The sequence below is a fragment of the Entelurus aequoreus genome, linkage group LG09 (genome assembly GCF_033978785.1).
Source record: "Entelurus aequoreus isolate RoL-2023_Sb linkage group LG09, RoL_Eaeq_v1.1, whole genome shotgun sequence".
Taxonomy (NCBI): Eukaryota; Metazoa; Chordata; class Actinopteri; order Syngnathiformes; family Syngnathidae; genus Entelurus; species Entelurus aequoreus.
The window spans coordinates 45,115,998-45,132,243 of NC_084739.1; the positions used below are offsets into that span (position 1 = coordinate 45,115,998).

A 16,246-nucleotide genomic window follows, 5' to 3' on the forward strand; every position below is an offset into this window, starting at 1 on the left:
GGATTCGCATCCATGGCTGACTTTGTGAGAGCCAACGACTACAGGATAAGATACAAGTTTTAGAGGCTGGGTGCCAGGCAGATCCAGTCATATTGCTAAGTGCTAAATGCTTTATCAACAAAATAAGAACATAATTAAAACAGTCCCTTCCAATGTCCGCTCTCACTGGGATGCCGACTGACGGGATGGATTTATCTTTCTACACTGGATTTGTGCTCCCCGTTTAGGTGGTCAATTCAGAATAGCGCTCATGTAAAATAAATACTGAGTGCAAATGAGCATATTGCCGTGTCTTCGTAGTAATTTCATCAAGTCTAAGTTGAGCTACAATCCTTTGCTTCAGTCGGTCTGAATTATTAGCTGGTAGCAGGTGAAATGTCAAAGTTTAAAACGTTTCCTAACTCAAAAGCGATTTAGCAGCAGCTCGAGTAGTTAGCATGACCTCTCAGTGCTGTGACACATTGTAAGTGAGTCGCTGTGAGCAAGGCGATGTGTTTTTACACCAGAAAAGTAGTTACTCAGTGTGATGATAACCATATCACTCATATGCAGGTCATGGCATGTAAATGAAGCGTTGTTAGGGGTTTTCTGATGTTCAGTAGAGGGCTTCATACGCGGAAAAGTTGAATCCCTGTTGCCTGCATTGTTAGCTGCCTCATGCTAGCAGTTGTTCACTATTTAGGATGCACAGAAAAGAGAAAGACATATGGATGATGGGCAAAAAAAAGTGTAGTCTTTCCTGTAAGGGCCCAAATTGATATGACATGTGCATAATGAGTATATGTTAACTTTTGACTGTATGCACATTATGTTATGTCAATAACAAATACATTTGATAAAGGTGTTTCTGCATTTTCAGCTGTTCCATTTTCTGGTCTGGCTATGAGCAGGCAAAAGGCAGCACCACCGACCACCAGAAATCAAATGCAGAAAGGTAAAAAAAAAATACAACTCAAATATTATTATGAAGTACAATTGTCCTATTACTAATTATATGGTTTGCAATCACACATGAATTAATCACCCAGTATTGGGTCAGTTCAGTGATGTTGTAAATACTGTATGTGATTAATTGGAAAACTCCCTTAGCCCTGATCAGGATCAATAACATAAAAAATGACTGAAAAGAATGATTGAAAATGTAGTTTGAGTTGTAGCATTTCTGTTGTCATCCCCTTGTTCTTATATTGTGCATTTTTAGTGGAACCTTTATTTATGAACTTGGTTTTTGAACAGGGTTCCCTAATAGAAAAATGTGTTTATTGAAGCAAAATTTCCCCATACAAAACAATGTAAACATGATCATGGGTACCAACATCAACAAAAGTCTATATTTTAGTAGAAGTCTATGCACTTTGAACACATTATAAAGCGCTATACAGTACTGCTTATCGATCCAATCCCCTTTTTTTATACAGCACTATTAACAACAAAACTGTTTACAGAGTGCTGCACATAAAAAGAAATAATAAAAGGTAATCAAATTACAAGCATTTAAAATTAAACAAGTAAAAAAACAAACAAAAAAAACGACACAGAGGACCACAAGACTCACGCCGATTTAAAAGCCAGAGAATAAGAGTGGGTTTTAAGACAAGACTTAAAACATTCAAAAGTGGTGGCCATTCTGACATGAGGGGGCAGAACATTCCAAAGTTTAGGGCCAACAACAGAGAAGGCCCTGTCTCCCCTAGTCTTAAGCTTAGTTTTCGGCCCACAAGTTGGCCCTCGGACCTCATGGAGCGAGCTGTAGCATTAATTTGGATGAGGTCTGTGATGTACTTTGGGGTTAGTCCATTCAAAGCTTTAAAAACAAACAGTACAATTTTAAAATCAATTCTAAAACGAACAGGAAGCCAATGCAGAGAAGCAAGAATCGGGGTGATGTGATATCAAACATACCAAGAAGATGATCAACTTTCTATTTAATAACAAAGCCAAAACAATAAGAACTAGCTGAACTGTCCTCATTTGCTGTGCCCTGCCGACACGCACACACAGTTTGAAAACACAAAACTCCTCAACTTTAACAGCCAGGCCGCTGCAATAAAAAATGTAAATCCATGTTACTCTGTAGGTTAATCTTTTTGGTGTGCAGCAGAAAGAGTGGGGAGAAGGCAGTGTCGACACCTCTGTGGATACTTCCTGGAGTTTTAAACCACACATCACTTTTCCATTGCTTTTTTGACCTCACACTGAGCTATAAAAACTAGAAAAATAGTACAAAACCCAAAACCAGTGAAGTTGGCACGTTGTGTAATTCGTAAATAAAAACAGATAACAATGATTTGCAAATCCTTTTCAACTTATGTTCAATTGAACACACTGCAATGACAAGATACTTAATGTTCGAACTGAGAAACTTTTTTTTTTTTTTTTTCAAATAATCATTCACTTAGAATTTAAAGGCAGCTACACATTGCAAAAAAGTTGGCACAGGGACATTTTTACCACTGTGTTACATGGCCTTTCCTTTTAACAACACTCAGTAAACATTTGGAAACTGAGGAGACCAATTTTTGAAGCTTTTCAGGTGGAATTCTTTCCCATTCTTGCTTGATGTACAGCTTAAGTTGTTCAATAGTCCAGGGTCTCCGTTGTGGTATTTTACGCTTCATAATGCGCCACACATTTTCAATGGGAGACAGGTCTGGACTACAGACAGGCCAGTCTCGTACCCGCACTCTTTCACTACGAAGCCACACTGTTGTAACACGAGCAGAATGTGGCTAGGCATTGTCTTGCTGAAATAAGCAGGGGCGTCTATTAACACGCGAAGTCCCAGAGAAGGGTCAATTGACACTTTTACCTAGAAAACACACAAGAGGGTCATTTGACCCCTAGTCCCCCCTGTGGACACTCCTTTTGTTATGAAAATGTGGCTGTTGGTGGCACACGGCAGGGGGCCACTTGAGCCTGTGTGGGGGAGGGGACCTTACAGCTCAAGCTTTAGTTCTGAGGTAGGTTGTGTGTGTTTTTGCAAGGATCAACAGAATGAAGGGATCAACACTCTGACATTTATTGTTAAAAAAAATACAAAACAAAACATATTTACAAAGAATGAAAAAGCAACTGTTTTCCCAGTTTTGGTGTGGAGGGTTGTTGCAGAAGCAATTGTTATTTTTGTGTGCCAAAAATAGTTTTAAAAAAAAAATTTACAAAGAAAAAAGCATATTTACAAAGAATGAAAAACCATGTCCATGTAAACGTGACTGACATACATTTGAGCAGTCACTCACAATCCTGGCACTGCCATTGCTCCTTTCGGCATTTCCCACATGTATAATTTTTCTGTCTACCTAGACAAACTGCCCCTAACAGCCTCATTACCATAACAAAATGAGTGATTAGTGTATTCGGGAAAAGCGTCGGGCCAAATGACCCCTCTCTGGGTCTTCTAGGTAGACAGAAAAATGCTGGGACTTCTAGTGTTAAAAAGACGTTGCTTGGATGGCAACGTATGTTGCTTCAAAACCTTTATGTACATTTCAGCATTAATGGTGCCTTCACAGGTGTGTAAGTTACCCATGCCTTGGGCACTAATACACCCTCATACCATCACAGATGCTGGCTTTTGAACTTTGCGCCTATAATAATCCGGATGGTTATTTTCCTCTTTGGTCCGGAGGACACAACGTCCACAGTTTCCAAAAACAATTTAAAATGTGGACTTGTCAGACCACAGAACACTTTTCCACTTTGCATCAGTTCATCTTAGATGAGCTCGGACCCAGCGAAGCTGGTGGCGTTCCTGGGTGTTGTTGATAAATGGCTTTCGTTTTGCATAGTAGAGTTTTAACTTCCACTTACAGATGTAGCGACCAACTGTAGTTACCTACATTGGTTTTTTGAAGTGTTCCGGAGCCCATGTGGTGATATCCTTTACACACTGATGTCGCTTTTTGATGCAGTACCGCCTGAGGGATTGAAGGTCACGGGCATTGCCACATACGTGCAGTGATTTCTCTAGATTTTTTAACCTTTTGATGATATTACGGACCGTAGATGGTGAAATCCCTAAATTCCTTGCAATAGCTCGTTGAGAAATGTTGGTCTTAAACTGTTCGACAATTTGCTCACGCATTTCATGGAAGCTGCTTTTATACCCAATCATGGCACCCAGCTGTTCCCAATTAGCCTGTTCACCTGTGGGATGTTCCAAATAAATGTTTGATGAGCATTCCTCAACTTTCTCAGTCTTTTTTGCCACTTGTGCCAGCTTTTTTGAAACATGTTGCAGGCATCAAATTCCAAATGAGCTAATATTTGCAAAAATAACAAAGTTTACCAGTTCGAACGTTAAGTATCTCGTCTTGCAGTCTATTCAATTGGATATAGGTTGAAAAGGATTTTCAAATCATTGTATTTTGTTTATATTTACGATTTACACAACGTGCCAACTTCACTGGTTTTGGATTTTGTATAAAAAGGTAAAAAAAAACACTTTAAAAGCACTAAAAGTAGCACTTGGCACAGTAGCTAACGACAGTACTTGTGCTGACTGAATGAGCACCAGAGCATTGTCAGTCCGCCCACAATGGATGTATGCAAGGCACACAATGGGTGAATGAAACATTTGTATACTGAGACAAGGTTCGTTCAACAAAGCATGTTTTTATTCAGTCTGTCTTTTGTAAAGGTTCTTACGATGAGGGGTCCTAAATTAAGGTTCCACTGTAATTTGACTTTCAGGTTTAATCGTGCAGCAGAAACTAGATACTAGGGCTGTAAATCTTTGGGTGTCCCACGATTCGATTCAATATCGATTCTTGGGGTCACAATTCGATTCAAAATAGATTTTTTTTTTTTCAATTCAACACGATTCTCGATTCAAAAACGATTTTTTTTCCCGATTCGAAACGATTCTCTATTCCAGGGGTCACCAACGCGGTGCCCGCGGGCACCAGGTCGCCCGTAAGGACCAGATGAGTCGCCCGCGGGCCTGTTCTAAAAAAAAAATTTAAAAAAATTTTTAAATTTTTTTTTAAATTTAAAAAAAAAAAAGTATTTTTTTTTAAATTAAATCTACATAGAAAAAACACAAGATACACTTTCAATCAGTGCATCAACCCAAACAACCTCCCCCATGCACACTCATCCACACCCACTCACACAAAAGGGGTTATTTCTTTCTGCTACCAATATTCTGGTTCCCACAACATAGGCAACACATCTGCAAGGGACACAGTCCCTGAAGCACACATGATTGTATAGGCTGCTGGTCCACTAACATTTTCATTAATTACTATTTTTTATGTAATTATTTTTATATTGTTTTACTTTCTTTTTTATCCAAGAAAATGTTTTTTATTTATTTATCTTATTTTATTTTATTTTTTTAAAAAGGGCCTTATCTTCAACAGACCAGGTTGTCAATGAAATTAGATTTGTTTAAAGGGTTTTTCAAACCAGGCCCAGTCCAGATAATGTCCAAGTCGGACTCAGCAACACACACCTTCATTCATGTACACAGAAAAAAATTAAGGAACACAACAGATTGCATATAATTTATAAACAAAATTACATTTTCAAAATAAGCATTCATGTACAGTCCAGATTATGTCCAGGTCACTCAAATTAGGGAACACAACAACAGATATCATATAATCTATAAACATAATTATACTTTCAAAATAAGCCTTTGAGGACTTCTCATCTTTTTTTTAATGTTTTTTGGCATCATTATCGTTTTCAACCATGTAACTTTCTAAAGTTAGAAAATACTGAATAAATGTTTTAAAGAAAGTAATACTAAGTGAATATCTGTTTTTGGCCTTAAAAATAAACATTTTACCGAGTACCATAATTAAATTGACTAAATCATGATTGTCAATGAACTCTCCTAAAATAACAGAAACCACATTAAGCTTCATAAACAAACCAATCCTTAAACACATTTTTTCAACTTCCACCCAAAACAAAGACACAATATGACAATACCAAAACAAATGCAGGGTGGATTCAGGCTCCTGACAACAAAATCGGCAATCATCTGACTCTGTCATATTCCATAATTTTATCATTTTCCCTGTGGGTAAGAAGTTATAAATAATTTTAATTTGAAAATAACGATTTTGCACATCGATAGTGGTTTTATAGATTAGTTTGAATATGGCATCCCATGGCAACGGGCAGTCAAAAAAGTCCTCCCATTTTCCATTTGTGTTGTATGAGGCAGCCTTCAAAGATTTCTTTATTAAATAAAAATTATATATTTTTCTATTTATTTTAGTTCCTTTTTGCCAACTAGAATTTCTTATTAGAGGTTTACAAACTAATAATTTAGTAGTTCCATAATTAATTATTTGTTTCCATCTTTTCCCAATTACTCCAGTTAGTTGATAAAATGAAAAGCTTGAGCAAGCATCACCATACATAGTTCTAAATTCATCATACTTCATAATTTTACCATTCTCATTGATAATATCATTGACAAAAATGATTCCTCTTTCAAACATATTTTTCCAAAAGAAAGGCTTTCCATCTATTACAATATTAGAGTTCATCCATATTAACTGCTGCAAAATATCGTCTCTTTTTTCTGGCACATAAAATTGAAAACACCACTATGAGTGGATTGTTTCCTTTATGAACCCCGCCATGTTTCCCAGCAGACTCTCTGGGAGGGGATCACATGTAAAAAAGGATACAATTTCTTTTGATACAGTACATGTTTTTTGTCCAACAGGACATTTGTGTACCACTCAATGTTTAAATATATCTTTGGAACAATTGATGCTTTTAAAGACAGACACATAGCTTCAAGGTTGAGAAGTTTCAGGCCCCCATATTCATACTCTTTGTACAAAACCTTTCTTTTAATCTTTTCTGGTTTGCCGTTCCAGACAAAATCGAAGACCCTCCGCTCATAAATCTTAAAAAAGTTTTGTGATGGAGCTGGTAATGACAAAAACAAATAAATAAATTGAGGAATAATTAACGAGTTGGCAATAGACATTTTACCATACAAGGTTAGGGATTTCCCTTTCCATAATTGCATAATTTTGTCCAGCTTTCTTAGTCGATTATCATACTTTACTGAGCCTAGATCTTCCAGATTTTCTGGGACAACAACACCAAGTATGTTAACTGGTCCATCTGTCCACAAAACAGGCACTTTGCATTCCATTCGAAAGGACGTTCCCTTTAGATTTCCGATCCTTAACATTTTACATGTATCATAATCAAGCTTAAGGCCAGATTGCTGTGAAAATATGTCCAAAAGATTAAGAAGGTTCCGCAAACAATGAGGAAAAATCTTATCTTTGTGAATCAGCCTTTTCTGACATGAACTTCATCAAGAACAAACACAGAACACGCCTCACTGATGCACATCTGCAAGACTCACTCAGAGTTGCAGTGTCAAGTTACACACCAGAGTACAACACACTAGTTAACAGCATGCAATGCCAGGCTTCCCACTAACTGACAAAGAAACAGATAACAGATTTGGTGTCCAGTTCAAAGTGTGACATGATTTAAAAATTTGAGAGTTTACTTTTGTATTTTACATGAGTTATTATTTGTACAAACATGGTGCAAAGTAATTCATGATTTGTTAAAAAATGTTAGTGGCTAGCTAGTTAAAATGGGATATTGTGATTTCACAAGACTGTCTTAGAAGTGATCATTTGAAAATGTTCAATTTGAAAAATGTGCACTTAGAGAAAATATAAAAATAAAGTGTTGCATATTGATATTTATCTGTTTCAATATATATTTATTGTGAGAAATCATTAAGATGATCAGTGTTTCCACAAAGATAAATATCATTAATTATTAATAATAACAGAGTTAAAGGTAAATTGAGCAAATTGGCTACTTCTGGCAATTTATTTAAGTGGTTATCAAACTGGTAGCCCTTCGCATTAATCAGTACCCAAGAAGTAGCCCTTGGTTTCAAAAAGGTTGGTGACCCCTGCTCTATTCATTCAATACATAGGATTTCAGCAGGATCTACCCCAGTCTGCTGACATGCAAGCAGAGTAGTAGATTTTTGTAAAAAGCTTTTATAATTGTAAAGGACAATGTTTTAACAACTGATTGCAATAATGTAAATTTGTTTTAACTATTAAATGAACCAAAAATATGACTTATTTTATCTTTGTGAAAATATTGGACACAGTGTGTTGTCAAGCTTATGAGATGCGATGCAAGTGTAAGCCACTGTGACACTATTAATCTTTTTCTTTTTTTTTTATAAATGTCTAATGATAATGTCAATGAGGGATTTTTAATCACTGCTATGTTGAAATTGTAACTAATATTGATACTGTTGTTGATAATATTCGTTTTTGTTTCCCTACTTTTGGTTTGTTCTGTGTCGTGTTTGTGTGTCCTCTCAATTGCTCTGTTTATCGCAGTTCTGAGTGTTGCTGGGTCGGGTTTGGTTTTGGAATTGGACTGCATTGTTATGGTATTGCTGTGTATTGTTTTGTTGGATTGATTAATTTAAAAATATAATAATTTAAAAAATAATTTTAAAAAATTTATTTTTTTAAAATGAGAATCGATCGTGAATCGCACAACGTGAGAATCGCGATTCGAATTCGAATCGATTTTTTTCCACACCCCTACTAGATACCATGAATTGATTAACGTGAACGTAAACAAGTTGAAAAACTTATTTGGGTGTTACCATTTAGTGGTCAATTGTACGGAATATGTACTGTACTGTGCAATCTATTAATAAAAGTCTCAATCAATCAAAAAACCATACTCATTGGTACCTCGGTTTTTTGTTGGTAATCCGTTCCAAACTGTACGAAAACCGAAGCAAATAATGTAAAATGTAACAATCAGTTCTATACACACAAAATTATTACCACAAAACAGGGACTAGATTGTGCAATGTTTTGGGTTTTTTTAAAAAATTTTAATTAAATCAACATAGAAAAAACACAAAATACACTTTGAACTTGTGCAATGTTTGGCCATATGATAACCGAAACGGTATACAAAAATCAAGGGAAAATTTTGGCAAAGATTTTCATTGAAAATCAAATCCTACAAAAAGTGGGGCGTACAAACACGAAAATACCACTGTTTATTGAGCATGAATTAGTCTGTCATTTACATATAGTGGCTAATGTCGTGTAATATTGTGTTTTCCAGACATTTACCTGAGGCAGCCTACTCCATCATTGCAGCAGCAACCGGCGGCGTTCAACCAACCATACCGAGCGAATGTTCCAGTCAGCCATGCCTGGACAAATCCCAATCCAGTACTCGCAATGGATACCGTCACCGTCAATCCTTCTAATGCCATGACCAACTTGTCCCATCTCAAATACAACCGACCACAGCATCAAAACTGTGGCTCTGGATTCTCTTGTGAAAGCAATTTGTTACCTCAGCTCTCCATGAGGGACTTGCAGTGCTTGGAGACAGTTCCTCAAACTTCTGAGATGAGCCAGCCTGAGTCCCACCCACTTTTCTACTTGCATCCCCAGAGGGATGGACGGGCCTCTGATAACCGGGGCCAGAACCACCAAAGCAGCCAGAACCAGGGGTCCCAATCTATGTGGAACAATTTTAGTAGCGCAAGCCCAAGTCAGAAGACCTTTGAATGCGCCGTACCTGTACCTGCTGGAGAAGTGGGAGCTCTGGGGCTAGGATCTTTCCCACTCTTGGAGGGGATGGAAAGTGATGACTTTTTGAAGGGCCAAGTAGGAGGGTCTCAAACTGAATTCCAACTGAAGCAAGAGCCCCAGATTCCAGTGGGACAAGAGTCCAACTTGCCTGTCATGACGTTCCCTGGAGAGAGCCAGGGAAACACCTACACCAACCTGCTTCCTTGTCCTTTGAGCAATGGCATGAATGTTTCAAGGCAAGATGGTGGTGGAAAAACCCACCCTTGTAATCCAAGTGCTAAAAATCCTTACTCCAGTAACCACATTCCTTCTGAGAGTCACTTTGCAACTTTGACAGACTGGTTACGAGTTGAGACGGTCATTCCTTGTCGTCAAAACAGCAACTTCAAGGAATGACATAAAGAGAAGAAGAGCTGATCCTAAGGAATTTATGTCACGTCCCATTCAGCGTTCTATCGCCTAGAAGACAGACATGTCTCATTGTGCTGGTCCTAGTCTGCTGCAGGAAGTGGGCATTTGCTTTGACTTGACTGGATTCAATCTGTCAGAGAACCAGATTAAGGCTGGATTTACACTCTGGGTTAAAGTTACCAATTCCAGTTTGGTGGATCATTGTTTTGATCTACAGTCGGTGTGATGTTTTCTGATGACAAGCTTGCAATAACATGTTATATTCAGTCTTTGCGCGAACACTGCAGGTTATATCAGATCTATTCAGGCTATTCCACCAAATCAGTGCCGTTTGCTTGTTGTAACTATCTCAAAAATAAACGTACATTAATGTCTTTTTCCAACTCTAAATCAGTTAGAACACATATTCAGGAAGCTTTCCTTTTATTTTTGTGTAAGTTTACGAAGCCCAGATGACTCCCTTTTAGTAAGTGGACTCAAAGTTTTTAGGATAGAATTACCAAAATCAGTGTTCCCTTGTTTATTGCGGGGGCCACTTTGCAGAACCCCCTGTGGTAAATGAATTTTTGCACAGTAGGGGCGCTATTTATTATATGATTTATATGAAAAAAATACGCATTTAACATTTTTATAAGCCCACGTTTTTCACACACACTTATAATCACTTCCTATGTTCTTAAAACACTTCATACACTCTAAAACTGATGTCATTTTAACATGAATACTTCAATGGGTACTCAAACCTTTAAAATCGTCACTAAGTGAACCGCCAAGTGGCAAGGTAACACTGTACATATAATAAAGTTTCGGTAGCGTTTATGCTAATAGCATGTGGACACTAAGCACATTGCAGGGATTCAACATTTACAACCTCCAATTTAAAGTTCAAATATGGAATATACGGAACAAATAATTGGGTGAACTGACTTATGGCCTACAGGTGACTTGTGAAGTATTACACATTTGCCAGAGCAGGTAATGTGACCAGACTAAAATGTAAATTCTATTTAATTTTTTTTTGTTAAGAAAATAAACACACCTATGTAAAAAAGATACAATTTCTTAAGAATTCAAATGAATATATTTCATTTTAGGAAGCAAAAAGATGCAAGTTATCCAGTGATCAGAAATTAAAAATAGTATTTGTTAAATATGCAATCAAATGAGAAGTGCAAGAAACATTGCTTAATAAACACTGATGTCACAGATTCGGTGGAATGGCCCAAGTGTTATTTTATCCATATTTTTGGGCCCTAATCCATGTCAATCCATCCTACAGTATAATTTCAGAGTTGGGAAGATATTCCAAACCCTTTTGATGGCCATTTTTACCCAATGATAAATGTAATAATTGAAGCAGCAGAAAACATCTTATTATATTTAAGGTCATTTCAGATTGCGAGTACTCTGTAGGTCTGGTTTTGTTTTTGTTTTTTAGTTTATTAAAGACACCTTGTGGTTCTTTTCTGAGACAGTGTAATACAATTATATATTACAAGTCAAGTTTGTGATGAAGACTTTGGTACCAAAGATTTGTAGAAAAGTAAGAAATTGATACACTGCATGAATGTACTTCTTTATTTGTTTTCATTTATGGTTGTAGTGAATCAGGTGTACATGTTTTCATTCATTCTGGGTTTTATTTGTGGGATAAAGGTTGGGGATTTTGAACTAAGTCGAACCTCATTGCAGTCGGGGCCTTTTTTATTGCTTTGTAAGAAATCACACATACTACTCTTGTCCCTTTTTAGTGTATTGTCATTTTCTTTTTGTTTTGTTGTACATACTTTGTTTGTTATAGTTCACAGCATGCTCGTGAACTGGCAAGGTACTAAAATTTCCATTGGGAAGTTTGAGGAAGCACACAAGTTGTGACTTTCCCTAGTAATGACTATGTCACACCACAGATAATCACATGTGTTATTTCCTCCTGTTTTGTAATGTGTTTGATTGACACACTTGTAAATATGTTGTTGTTTCTTTCATTCATTCATTCATTCACGTTTCGTAGATTCGATAGAAAACACGGCTAATCAACAAGCAAGCTCTTGCACAAGGTCATCTTTAGCCTAGCTCATGCTAATGTTATGTTTTGTATACATTTAAGGACAATTTTGAACTATTGTTTGTTGGATGTTTCTGGGGTGATTGCTGGAGAATCTTATTTTAATAAACATCGTTGCTCAGGTGTCTTGTCATTGACTGCCTTTAAAAAGTTATTTTTAATAAATGTTCCTACAATTATTTTGATGACGATATAATAAAGACAAACAGGCATGCACCAACCAAGGATTGCACAATCAGAGCGTGGGCACGGCGAGCGCAGCCTCATTTCAGTTTTCTGCCATTTGATCAGGAAATGTGCAAATTCTGCCATTTTTACTTAAGAAAACTGTAAAAACAATTGGAATCCTACAGAAAATATATTTGCAACACAGTTTATTGCAGATGTTGTTGGTTGGTTTAAGTGTATTTTGAACATTAATGCAGTTTCAACATGATACATGACATGTGTTCCTTCCATCTCTCCATGTCTGAAAAGGAGTAGGAAGAAACAGAGCTTATTTAATCCTATCCCTACTCCACTTCCTTTACAGTTTCTTACACATATATGTTCACTTCCTGTTTTCAGTTTGTAGCACAGTTAGATCAATGTTTTCTAAATACTACAGTTCTCCTCATAAATAGTTAAGTTAGTTGCGCTTCACATAAAGAGATGATTTCAATAAATATCATTGCTAGTTTTCCTTATTCGTTGTAAAAACTTTGTGTTTGAACAACCTCTTAAACTGTATCAAGTTGGTACATTGGTAGAGGGACCGCGCTGCTCGCCTCTTCCTGAGGACGAGCCTAGAAAATGTGGCCTAGACATTGCTCGCTCCAAACTACTCCCAGATGGGTAACCGCACCCGTCGTGTCAGAATAGAAAAAGAAGACTCAAAGACAGTACTTGCCCACGACACCTGAAGATAGCAACATGGAATATACGAACACTAGCAGACTCCAGAGGCCACACAGTTGGCCTTCTACACAGGTGCAACGCGCTCATTGCAGCGGAACTAAAGAGGTTCGACATCGATTTTGTAGCCATCAGCGAAACATGACTGGCATCTGAGGATTCCCTCAATGAGATTGGCGAGGGATACACTTTCTTCTGGAAGGGTCTCCCAGAAGAGGCTCCCAGAATTCCTGGTGTAGGTTTTGCAATAAAATCGTCTTTTCTCTGTCACTTACCAGAATCCCCTGTTGGTATCAGTGAACGCCTCATGAGCCTTTGTATTCCCCTAGCCTCCAAGAGATACGCCACCATCATTAGTGCCTACGCCCCCACACTTCCTTTAGCTGAAGATGTCAAAAATAAATTTTATGACCTATTTGATTACACACTCTGTGCTAATTATCCTCCTTATACAGGGCCCACATGAAGCCTTGAGGTCTTTCATTTGAGATGCCTTCAGCGGATCCTTAGGACCACCTGTCTCTCACAGAGTTGCATTGCAATATGGTATAGAATAAATTCTTATGTGTTTATTTTGTTTGGAGTTTAGGTTGGATTTTGGATTTGGATTTTGTGCGCGGAGGACGCGTAAACAGTGCGCAATTGTGCAGACCTGAGGGAACATTGGTCTCCACCTTATACTGTAAAGCAGGGGTGTCAAACTCATTTTAGATCGGGGGCCACATGGTGAAAAATCTACTACCAAGTGGGCCGGACTGGTAAAATCACAGCACGATAACTTAAAAATAAAGACAACTTCAAATTGTTTTCTTTGTTTAAAAATAGAACAAGCCCATTCTGAAAATGTACAAATCATAATGTTGTTGGGGTTTTTTTTTACACTTACATGTTGCGGTTAATAGTATTCTACCTTTATTTGTCGTTATTTATACTTTCTGAATAAATGATGTTCATCATTGGTGTTCATTTTCTATCTATCAAGATAAAAAAATAAAATCAAAACCAAACTACAGGATGTACTGTTGTACTAACATCATGTGTTTTTTTTGTTTTTTTACATATGTAGCATAATCTACATAGATACAAAGAATTGCTATTGCGACATCTACTGGACACATTTGCAACAGCAGTTTCTTTCATTCAAAAATTTCAGCTCTCTTTTATATTTAGAAAACTCATCCCGTGGGCCGGATAAAACCTGTTCGCAGGCCTTGCGTTTGACACCCCTGATTTAGTGTGTCTGCGGCCACAACTAGATGTACATGCAACAAACTCATACTAAGACCTCCATTGTGGTGATTTACAGTTAGTTACATAGAGAAGTACTGTAGATTGACCCCAGTATAGGAGGAATAGCCTATTGTGTAATAATCAGTTACAATGGCACAATAAAACACTCTTCTTTCCCTTCACTTAGGGCAAGGAATGAATCAGTGAACTTTATAATGAAGTATCAATAATATTCATACAGTAGTTAAAAAAAGATGTTTATTTGCAATACAATAGCCATAGGCAGAGGTGGGACCAAGTCATTGTTTTGCAAGTCACAAGTAAGTCTCAAGTCTTTGCCCTCAAGTCCCAAGTCAAGTCCAAAGTCAAGTCCCAAGTCCTGCATTTTGAGTTTCGAGTCCTTTCAAGTCCTTTTAACCACAGACTAATATATTTACACAGATTGTGTATGCTTTTAAAACGCTGTATTTATTTATTAAAACAAGTGCATTTGAAGTTGCAGGAAAAAAAATAGTGCTGACATTGCACTTCATAATAGCACTATTAACCAGTCATTTTAAACATTTAACTCATTCCTTTACAGAATAAACACATTTGAAAAAACAAGTGCACCTGTACTTATTTGCACAAAAGTGTTAACATTGTATTTCCATGGCATATTGCATTGTAACTAGTTCCACAGCAGTTTCTATCCTGTTCTTATCTTATCTCATTGATCTCATCTCATACTGTATGTGTGTTGATGTGTGCATACATATGAAAAACATAACAAATACATGAACATAACAATGAACAGAGTTGTACTTTTTAGATGCCAGGGCCCTATGCAATATGTACACATATTCTTAATATAGTATACATTTTAACCGACCTTTATTTGACTATGTTTGTCTTTTTGTAGGTAACTAAAATATGCGGTGCTGCTGACCGCCGTCTAACGTTACGTTACTGTGTGTGATACATTGACTAACGTAACGTTATGTCTAGGTACCTCATGCAACCCTGCTTAAAAAAAATCACTTGACAAAAAGTATGAATAAGGTAGCGAACTGCAGTGGACGCAACAGATTGCCGTGTTTGCAATGACCTTATAACCATAGACATCTTATAAGTAGACGCAGCATTGGCTGCTGTGACGCGAGCAATTTGGCCGCCATCTTGAAGTGGTGATGAGGAGCCGGCGAGCAGCCTAAACTGACAGTTGACAGGTAGAAAACAAAGATGCCGGTGTTCAGTGTTTTCCTGCTCAAATGAGCGGACTGTTGAAAATAAGAATCGGGGGATTACTTTTCACAAGTAAGATTTAACATTAACGTACTATTGGTTGTATTTTGTGAAAAGAATATTACCAAAGAGTTGAGAAGGAGCAAAGATCTTCAATATTTGTATGTGAAAATCACAAATAAATCTTCTGGGGGAGGATGACCCCCCTACAGGGGTTTGGTGTACAAACTTTCAGCCCCACCTAAAACAAAATTCATCAGCCACCACTGATTATGATGTTTTCTCATTTTAGGCAAAGTATAAGACAATACTTTCTTAACAGTATAATTGTGACCAGGAATAAGTCTTCAAGTAACAATATTCAAATACTAACATTGTTGGGTAAGACAGAATTCGGTTTTATTCTGAATCCAGTGAAACAAATTGGTGGTTTTAGCTGATATAAAGACTTTCAGGTGTTTATATATGTTTATGTATATAACCCAGCAACAACTGTGTTATATTAACACAGATACGACTGTATATACGACGGATACTGCCGTCCAAAATAGTCTCTCTTTTTTTGATGAAATAACATTAGAGGAATTATTACGGCGTGTAAGTGCGATAAAACAAACAACATGTTTACTTGACCCACTTCCTGGGAAACTTATCAAGGAGCTTTTTGTATTCTTAGGTCCATCAGTGCTAAATATTATAAACTTATCACCGTTCCCCTAGCATTCAAAAAAGCGGTTATTCAGCCTCTGCTCAAAAGACCTAACCTCGATCCTGATCTCTTGGTAAACTACCGACTGGTGTCCCACCTTCCGTTTATTTCGAAAATCCT

General features: G+C 37.2%; 1 protein-coding gene across 1 annotated transcript in view; it reads left to right on the forward strand.

The window, feature by feature from the left end:
- Positions 1–12,185, forward strand: part of rel (v-rel avian reticuloendotheliosis viral oncogene homolog) — a 54,499-nt gene extending 42,314 nt beyond the window's left edge. The window contains exons 10-11 of the mRNA XM_062058819.1: positions 860–934; positions 9,115–12,185. Of these exons, the coding sequence (XP_061914803.1) occupies positions 860–934; positions 9,115–9,989 (950 nt within the window). The 3' untranslated portion in view covers positions 9,990–12,185. The remainder of the gene's footprint in view (positions 1–859; positions 935–9,114) is intronic.
- Positions 12,186–16,246: the final 4,061 nt, after the last annotated feature.